The sequence below is a fragment of the Ascidiella aspersa genome, chromosome 6 (assembly GCF_963924565.1).
Source record: "Ascidiella aspersa chromosome 6, kaAscAspe10.2, whole genome shotgun sequence".
Taxonomy (NCBI): Eukaryota; Metazoa; Chordata; class Ascidiacea; order Phlebobranchia; family Ascidiidae; genus Ascidiella; species Ascidiella aspersa.
Genome location: NC_139452.1, coordinates 13243338 through 13253778, shown reverse-complemented (window position 1 = coordinate 13253778; position 10441 = coordinate 13243338). Strand labels below are relative to the sequence as shown.

Sequence of the window (10441 nt, the reverse complement as noted above, 5' to 3'; positions counted from 1 at the left end):
CGGGATTCAATTCGACAGCAATCTGCCTGGGGCCGGAGTCCACCCTTTGTCTATTTCAACCCTAAACAGAGATGTAGAACTGATTGCAACAGTTGACAGCATGATCGCATACTTGAATGATGACTATAGTGAATCCAACGGGTATCACCTTTCCTCTACTCTGTGGGTATCCCGATTGGTTTCCGGAAGCACAAGTCTTCACCTTGAGTTCAAAAGAAAAGTGTCGGAGAAACTGGCAAGTGATCCCGCAGTTATTAAGAGGAAGATTAAAGAAACAATAAAGTACGAAGACGCTCTTAATGAGTTTACAGGAACCTTTGGTGAACGAAATATCAAACGACTTATTTACAGAAGTATCACGGCCACCATCAGTCACCTTGGGACTCTCTTTGAGATACAGGGAGAATCCTGCTTTGACGTTATTGACCAATTACTTGAAAACAGGAAAATTACCAGCGAAGTTAGTCACCAATCAAAGTATGCTGTCGCACTAACTTGCGAGCTACGAAACAAAATATATTTTCAAGCAAATCAGCAAGTTTCTGTGTCGAGACTGGGGGAAGGAGGACCCCTGTTTTCAGTAATGGAGGGCGTTGGTAGATCGAGCATTTGCGACTTCTATGAAATTACCCATTCGCTTTGGCTAAGCCTCCACCCCTATATTGTGGCAGAAATGCCGTTCAGCAAACTAAATTTTACACGTGATCAAACGACATGTTTGTTTTTTTCCATTCGCGCAAGCTTGTTTGATAACTTCGAAGCAGGAAACCTGGAGCTGCCTCCGTTAGCTCCGAACTCGGTAAACCTCACTCGTCTTTACGTCGCAAAGGATGTTAAATTTAATAGAGGGCTCTTGAAGCGTTAGAGGAACTTGTGCCTGAAGAAACACAGGTTAATATAAAAAGGCTACAAGAGAAGTTTTCAAAGCTACTAGTTGCCTTCGGCAGCACTAGGAAAGTCTTTGGATTCTTTCGAAGAAAAACATCCTTACCAGAACACCTTATTGCAAGCTCTTTGTTTCAATGCAATGAAAACGCAAAGTACAGCAATGCCATCAGAAAAGTCGTATTTAGAGTTCAATACTTGTTTTCGGATGCTAGTAACCGATTCTCTATACTTATTCCCGAAGTTCTTATTGTTCATTTTTTAATCGCTGACTTTGTATCGAATCTGAATTCCTTTTTTCACATATGCCAGCAAGTTGATTCTTTAACAATTAACGACGCGTTGCAGAACCTGGACGAAGCACATAAACTATTAATCAAGTTTCAGCATGAACTTCCCGAGTTTGAAGGAAAAACAACTAACAAAGTATATGAACCTAAAGCTGACATGAAGTTTTTGACAAATGGGATATTTCCGAGATCAAACATGCACGATGGCATTAAGCGTGTAATCACATTTTTGCAGAAATTCAGAAATAATTTTTTAGTAATCGAAGCCTGGCAAATGGATTTTTAAACTGTAAATCACGTTGTAAACTCCTCTCTGGTGCCATCTGAGGATTGGATAACGTTTTTAGCAATTTGGAGAAAGGCTGCAGTCCGGGACAGTTTTATACTTATTGCTAATCTTCTAGTGGTAAAAGGAAAACCGTTACGTCGACAGAAGAAATTCGAAATCGCCAGAAAGGCATTTTGTGATGCACTTGATCTTTTAATAAAACATCCCAGAATTTTTAAAAAGAACCAAAATCTGAATATCAAAAAAGCGTTGCTAAAGTGTTAAGGTATATTGGCAAATGTTATCTGGAAAGTTTTCGATATGATGAGGCCTTTCAATATTTTAAAGACGAACTTCAATACAGAAATGAAAGCAGTTGGCTTTCACCTGATTTAAAACCAATTGGGAAAAACTACTATACTACCAAGCAAAGTGTTTAGAAAGCGAAAATACGAGTGAAAGTCGGGAAGCAGCCGAGAAACTTAAAATTAAAGCTGCAGAATGTATTGCCAGTTTTTAGTAATAGCATTATTCCATATCAGTTGTTATATTGGAGCAATGATTTTATTTAAACGACAAACCTTAATTAAATTGGCGTCACGGCACCCGAAAAACATTGCAAACATACCAGTTATTTATTTTTACTGTTTAAAATGTTTGGATTGACTGCCGTGGCGAAGGAAACATAAATAAGCTATAAACTTAACAAAAAACTAAGCCATGTTTGCAATTCTGTCTTTAATTATGTCGGTCTCTAAAACATAATGTTGATAATATCACAAATTAAAGTGCCATTGTTCAACCGACTCTTTAGTCGTTTGTACTCCCGGATCCGCAGTAAAAAAAAAACAAGTTAAACTCAAATCAATTGATCTAAGTTCATGGCGTCTTACCCTGTCTGATAACCAATTCGTAGTAAATGGTCAATTTTTATATAAGGTTGAGTAATTTGCTAATATGATTTATGTGGACGGAAACATTACTTTTTTCTGCTGCCCATTTGTGTTTTTATGATTTACATTTTAAAATCTATATGATCAAACAAATTCTACTTTTTGTGTTTTCATACTTGTGTTTTTTAAAACTAGTAACACTGTAGTCTATCATTAACATATATTTATAAGTGTTTTATAAATTTATAAGGAAAATAGAATGACTGTAGTTTTATCTTTTTTTACGTGATCATTTAATCGTTTTAAACCGAAACCCACCAGCAGGTCTGTATGTAAAAAACAATTTTTGACCGTTTAAACGAATCTATTAGGTGCTGATCGCGGTGTTGTAATGACTTACGTCAATCAATTGACTTAAATGCACTAAAGTTACTGTTTTGTGACTCCAGTATTTTTGTCAATAAACTATTTTTATCAAATATATATGTTAAGGGTTATTTATCCCAATTTTTATATTGCGTTTTGGTATTTGCAGTTAAGTTATTTTTTCATAATTAATCGAGCTTACCAATTATATTAGTTAAACATTTTATTTTTATGTCATTGACTTCTACTTGGAATTGGACTTGGGTCATTTAAAATTACAATACTGGGTGACTCCTTCACGTTTTTAAGACACGTGTTAAGGCGATCCGTTTTGAAAAAAAATTAATTTGGTATAATCTTGCGACCCAAGTAAATTGTTGTATTATCATACAAAATTGCGTTGCAAACAAACGGCACTACAAAAGCAGTTACTTTTTCCGAAAATAATATGTTTATCAAATCACTAATAAAATAGTTGTGCACGCTTGCTCTTGTAGTGACTTTTTGAAATCGAGGCGTTATCTTGCTTGAGCATATATGCATGTCTATACTAAGCTAGAATGAAGACAGTTATCCTATAATATCCCATTAACAATTAGGCTATACGTTTTTAGAAAAGCGCTTTGTTATACTTTTCAATATGGTTATATAAACATAATCTTGCAGCCTTATCACCGTCAGCTGATCAATGTAATTTATTTTTACTACACTCACCCCTCGGCTCCGTATCCCTCGATGATCCAGCTGTCGTTATCTCGCAAAGGTATAGAAACAATACATTTATGATTTTATAGATTATAAATTAAACTCGAAAAATCATTAAAATCTTCAGCAAAACTTTGAAAAATATATATAGTGTTCTATACGATAAGTTAAGTTTTTGCACGTTGCCGTAAAATGCTTAGTTTGCTGCTTTTGAACTTTGCAAAATAAAATGAAATATATTAACCGCCTACATAGGTTCTAAGACATGTAATTTAAGCTGGAAGAAATGGTATTGGACGCGACGCATTTTGTTCTGTGTTGTTGGCAATAAGCAATGATGTAAAATTTTGCGTTTTAACCCAACATTGTTATTTAAACCTGATGTGTTGCAATTCGTCTTCTCTTTCAAGAAGATGGTTATGGAGTAGAGAAGATATGAGTGATATCTTGTGAACTTTTGCTTTGTTAAATTATAGAACTTTAGATTATTAGTTGTCAGGTTAACATGTGTAGAAAAATAAAACAATTTTTATACCCCCGGTCATGTATATTAGCGGACACCATATTAATAAATTTTCTTATATTAAAATATGATAGATTTTAAAGGAGTGTTTTGTTTAACACATGTTTTTTAATTTGGGCTAACTTTCGATTAAGTGGATTCAAAATCGTCATTTCTTGGGGCCAGTGATTCTTATAATTTTTCACTTTCCAGACATAAAAAAAGAACTGAAAAAACTATTCTCGTTACCCTTTGCACAAGACAATGACACCTTATCTTGAAAAATCAAATTAGGATAATTCGGGGCTTTGTAGCGTCTGTGTTAGAACATGTGTTAGAAATTTTACACTTCAAGCAAACTGTGTTACAACCGGATACAGGCGAACAGCGAATGCGCAGACTAATCATGCATTGGTATGAAAGATGATAGCCAGGATCAACGTTATATACCAGTACAGCAAACATGTATATTAAATACATTTACTAAACCGAGAAATAAAGCCATTCCCAACGTAATTTTTCATATGTTAAGTTACCAATACTTTAGCAACAATAAAAGTCTTTAACCTGCTATTTACCGGGTTAAATTATAAACATTTATAATATACAAAACTGTAAGATAAAAAATCTCTAGCCTGCGTCGCTTGGTAACGTTCCGTTTTGCACATGGTTCGGAAAGTGAAAACCCTATACCAAACATTAAAAGAGACGTAACTAACTGAAAACACAGATAATAACGCGCCATGAGGTGGAATTAAAAAAAGGGCGTAAAAAAATAGAAAATTAAATAAAATAGCAGGAAAGTCACTATACTTAATGCGAGGTAAAATCATTTTTGGATATAAATGCCGTTTGATTTGAAAGGCCATTTGACCTCTAACAGGTCGTCGTTTAGTGGCAACGGTTATCCTTGCGTTTTCCGACACTTACCTGGAACAGTTGGATGAATTTTTGTTAACTTATTGCGTATACCTTGCTTTATATTGTGTTGTGTTTTTATATAGTGATGATACTTTTAGGAGCGAAATTATCATATAACATCCCAAAACAAAACTTTAGATTTGTTAAGTTCTGTATTTAGTATAATCTTCATCATTGATGCTCAACCAGAATCGTTTGTTTTTCAACATTCGGATTCAGGTACATTCTGTTATTGCAAAACAAATTCTGATTATCTCCGAATATAGAAGGTATTTTAGTAAAATAAATTCGCCATTTGTTAAAAGACTTGCATTACGCAATTTAAAAACAATTTTTCAATTATAAAATCATTTGTTGCATCATGCATGACTTGGTGAATTGGCATGGAATGACTCTGGCGGCCATTTTTTTAATTCCAAAGAGCCACTTTCCCCATGTCAAACTGGATGCATTTTTTTGACTGATAGGTAGACCTCAAGTGACAGAAAATAGTTGAGAAACACTTGATTCTCTTTTTTTAGAATAGCCATTTTTTGCTTTAAAATAGGGATTGACTTAAAATAGCTATACCATAAATTTCCAACTCGCTTTATTAGGCAATGATCGTTCAAATTGGTCTTACAATCTGGAAAATTTGAACTAACCGATCCTCCGACAGCCCAGGCATACATCAAGTAATAACATTGGGCAAAAACCGACAGCACGTCAATTGTGCTCTCGAGGATTCTGAATAGAATAAAGTCTAGAAAAGATAATGCTTGTCAAATTTAATGGAGAAATTTCCTAGGGCAAGAGTAAAACTATTTTGACTAAACCCTTACAACAAATTTTAAACAATTACTTCGATATCTGCACACATCTAAACTAAAATGCGATGCACCAATGCTTCGTTTCCGGTTTGCACCACTGGTTCCATCTAAAACTAAGAAATTCGAACATTTTTTGTGAAAAAAAGATAATTACCCTTCCGACTTGGTAATCTGTTTAATGGCGATCGGTGGAAAAGATTAGCTATAGGAAAATTCGGGCGAGTTTAGATGGTCTAACCAAGGGCTTCAAAACCACGCCTCATTTGAGAACATTTTCTGATGCGCGGTTTACTTTGAGGTATAAAATAATGAAGCATCTTTGCAGTAACTCATGTATTTCAGTTTTCTTAGGTCATTAACAAATCTTCAGGGATTGAATTAAATTTCCAAAATTTATCGTGATAAGCATCATCGTATTTAGCAATGTACGTTTTTATGTTCCCAATCGACCAGGTTTCTTTTTATAATCAATTCCTTGCCAAGTTAAATTAAATGAAAGCATATTTTGCGTTTCGGGCAATTAGACTTGCCTTTAGTTGAGAAATACTAACTTACTATGTTCGGCATGCGAGTATACATGCCAATTTTGAATGAGACGATTGGTCTAAACCGGTGGTTCCCAACCTAGGTGTCGTGAAGTGATTCGCAAGAGGTTGTCAGGGTTATCGCCGTTTTTAATTTGTCTAACAAAAAATAAATAAAAAAACGTAAACCAAAATTATGGCGGAAAGAAGTAAGAACAACGTAAACGGTGGTGTTTATGACGTCTTCATTACTCGTTTTTCAATCAGTAACCAAAGATTCATGGTAATTGCCTAGTGACTATAGTTCTAGTTTAATACAAATAGAATCCATGCACGCTTTTTCGAAAAGCTGGTTTCGAAAACTGGAAAGATGGTTGCGACAACAAAAAGGTTGGAAACCACCGATCAAAACAATGCGCGCATAGAAAAGAAAGTTTACACTTTTTATTAGATTTTGATTAGGCACAAATTTGGTTGTATAATTGGAAACCCACCGTGCCATAAATTACCACTTCGGTATTTCAATATTGTGTAATATGTTGCTTTGCAGTAATATGGTCTGGAATTTTAAGCATTTTGCAGCTGTAGTAAGTTTTGCTTTCCGGAATTTGGAAGTCATCATTAAGAAGATCAAAGCTCTGTCTGTTTTCGCCAGCTGGATATTGGTCGGCATTGAGACTTTCGTAGACCAAACTGTATTGACTCTTTGTCCCTAAAAATGCGCTGTTTTTTTTTTTTTTTTTTTTTTTTTTTCAAGGGTTTTGACAAAAACAGCTGCGACGTGCACACTTTTATCATACAAAACAAGTAAGAAAGAACAAGCATCTCTGTTGTTTTGTTTGTGTTGCCTGAAATTGTCACTGGTCCCGCAGGCGTATATCAAACGCATCGTACTTTCCTAAAACACAGTAGTTCAAATATGAATCACTTTAAAAAACAGAAATACGGTTGGTCTCAGCCATATAAGGGGAATCTGGTAAAAATTGTTTTGATTTTTCAATATTTTCATTGTCTTTGAATTGATGTTTATATATAGGTAAGGCGGGAAAAAAATTGGGTAAGATATGCACAATATATCTCCTGCCGCAGTTGATTTATTACAATAGAAAAACTCCACGCGAAATAAATACCGCAATGCTTATGTCGTTCGAAACACAAGCAACAATCTTCCTCCTAAACTTTAAACGCGTCCATCCGTCCTCCACCGAACCTCCGAGGTTCTTGATGTTTTGCTCTTGATCCATCGGTGGGGATCCGTTTCCGGAAGAAAGTCCGTGTCGGTCCTTTGAACGTAAAGTATCCAATTAAAACTGATTCAAATAGATGACGTTAAGACTGTTTGTAGAAACATATAATCATTTCTTAAAATTTTACAGAAATTTCGCCTTGTGAATAGGCATCATCAGTTACTTATTTCGAAAGAACTAAGAATTTTCTTTTACATTTTTTGTTTGTGGGAGATTCCTTACTTCCGAAATTGTGTCAGATGATTTAAACAGTGTATTTTTTCAGGTGTTGACCAAGTGTTAAACCGCCTATATATATAAAGCAGATATGAAGGCAATATTATTTTATTTAATTGCTTTAGTTTATTTACAGTGATGCTGGCTACGCCGTTGCTCACCCAACCAACATAGATATCAGCGTTGCGCATTCCACCACTAGGGGAAAGTCCAAGTCCGACCCAACCAAGTGTCTTCGCTTGAATCTGACAATGCATTGCCACGAGTACATATAACGTATAAAGCTTTTTTTATAAATATTAAAGTCACGTGCCGTTTAAAAGACTAATAAAGTTACCGTGCCGTTAAATTAAAAAGTTTATTATAGGGTAAATATCCAAATGCAGGTTTGATGTCTAACATCCACATCAAACCTAATGGATTTTTTATTATGTCAATTTTCTAACCAAAGGGTTGTTATATGGTGACTTGACATTTAAAATTATTTACACTTCTGCAGCGCACAAAAAGTCGTTCGTCCCATTAAAATAAGCTAATCGTTAACGTGCAGCATAGATCCTGTTAAGGTTTTAGTGTATGAAGTTAACAGTTGGAAAAAGAGAAAGTAAACAAACTAATGTTTGACTTAAGTGGGTTTCTCTGAGAATTGGTAGCCATGAAATTATTTCGTAATTTTAAGATTTTTTAGGTAAATCGGTTGTTAGAGGAGCAGTAACTATTTTGATCTTATAAGCCGACACTAGACTTTTTAGCTTCTTGATATTCCATAAATAACGAAATATTTTTATTTTGTTTGTTTTTAAGTTCATAAATATTGGATTTGATAATGTTGTCACATCGAATATCAAAAAATGTAGGTGCTTTGCTTAAAATTTGTAGCATGCTCTTACAAGCTGAAGACATCCCACTCAAAAGCATAAACGCAGTGTATAAAATAGTCAATTAAAGTGTTGGGCCTGTTGTACTTTGACTTTGACTTCCCCTCTTAGAAGTCTTATATACTTTCTTATATACAACACACAATGCATGCAGATACTTTAATTGAATTTAACTAAAATGCCGTTGTAAACCAAAAATAGTATCTACTTGAGTTATATATATATCTCCACCCGTTTTACAATTGATGGTGACAATTTACTTTGATTTAATGCAAAAGGTAGCGCGCGTAAATTGGCCAACGAAGTGGAGGCATAGTGGAGGTGATAATGTTTAGGACAACGAAATGCATCAGAAAGCATTCATGGACGTTAACCTTGATTAGGTTTTACTACGATTTTATGGCTTTCGACACAAGACAAAAGGTTAGGGTACGAAACAACACAAAAACTTTTTTTGCAAAAAAGGCAACAAACTCTGAATTTAAACAAACATTGTGACAGCCGTTAAAAGAAGTCGAACACTCTTCGGATTTATTATTATATTTGTTTGGCCTTTGTTTAATCTTGTGATTTAGACTCAATGCACTTTAACGTATAAGCCAGACCCGCGGCTTGTTTTTCTTAAACTCCATAGGCTAAGCGAAAACAAAGGCCAGTTTCTACATGTTTGGTTGTTTCGTACACACTCTTTCCAGAGACGGATGTAGTCATGACTCCGCCAAGCTTGTTTTATAGCCTAAAATAGATATTTTTTTCGCGTTTTGCGTAACTCGTGACGTAATAACCAGTTCGTTAGCTTATTTGTTTTATAGGCTCAGAAGAAGACGTCGTGTTGCATGTATTTGAATTCTGCTTTTAAGCTGGCCCGCCACAACATTTTAAGTTTCTCGGCCCGCGGTTACAAATAATTGCCCACCCCTGGTGTAAGTTATCAATTTTGAAATATGACGATGTATGCTCCAATATGTAATCAATTTAGTCTATACTATGTTAAATCCTACCTCGAAAGTGACGTGCGTTGCATCGAAACTCCACCAAAGCTTAACATTTCCAACACCGTCCAGAATAACTTTGTGGTCAAAATTCTTTTTCGGAGTGATTTTAGAACTAGCAAGTGAAATAAAAAATAAGCCCAAAGTGAATATAACTCTCATTTTCCCTGTGATTTTGCTACAATAGATACAATGGAACTTTAAAACAAGTGCTTTGCTTGTATGTTAAAAAATCATTTTGAATTAACTTATAAGCGTTATTGATTTGGTTGCCTCTAATAGCTTGTATTTATATCGTACGCGAAAAGAAAAAGGAGAGATAAAGCGCAATAACGTTACGTGACACTAGTCGTATTAGGTTAAGTCTGTAACTCCACCAAGTGAGGTAAAGTCGGACATTCGACTCTTGTAGTTCCCATATGCTGTATGTACAATTTATAACTTTTGTTTTTTACTTGCTCTTATAAAAGCTTAACTACTCTTGACTAGATTTACACCTTAGCTTTAAATGTCAAACTTCTCTAACCTGCATTAAACCTAGTATGACAGCAGACTTAACTTTCCGCTTTCAGAAAATTTTATGAATTGTTTTTCGGTAGGCCTAACATATCAAAACATGTTGGTGCAGGCTTACGTATATTTTTTGTCCAATTTGCTAATGTTTTAAATAGTTGTTTCGGGCACTTTTAAAGATTCTCACATTAAAAAGATACTGCTGAAATCGTATAGAAGTGAAGTGCTACAAAGTTTGCAATTCTACGAAGAGTCGACAGAGCCGAGTCGTTCAACATTGGCCAGATCAAATTAATTACTGTATAGTCTGCGTTAAACGTTGTTCGACCCATTTGTGTTTAGCATTTACAAATGAAAGATCAGTAATGAAGCATACAGTACCTATAACAAACTTTCACACATGTTTGAACAGCAAAGTCATTGATGTTGTGT

The 10441-nt window shown here is 34.8% G+C and overlaps 1 protein-coding gene across 1 annotated transcript; it reads right to left on the bottom strand.

Moving 5' to 3' along the window:
• Positions 1 to 784: 784 nt before the first annotated feature.
• On the bottom strand, positions 785 to 9658 carry LOC146139974 (DBH-like monooxygenase protein 2 homolog). Its single transcript, XM_083392579.1, has 4 exons — positions 9506 to 9658; positions 7761 to 7871; positions 7294 to 7446; positions 785 to 877 (listed from the first exon to the last, which is right to left on the bottom strand). Exons 1-4 carry the CDS (start codon positions 9656 to 9658, stop codon positions 785 to 787), a joined length of 510 nt encoding a protein of 169 aa, XP_083248705.1.
• Between the last annotated feature and the right edge of the window lie 783 nt (positions 9659 to 10441).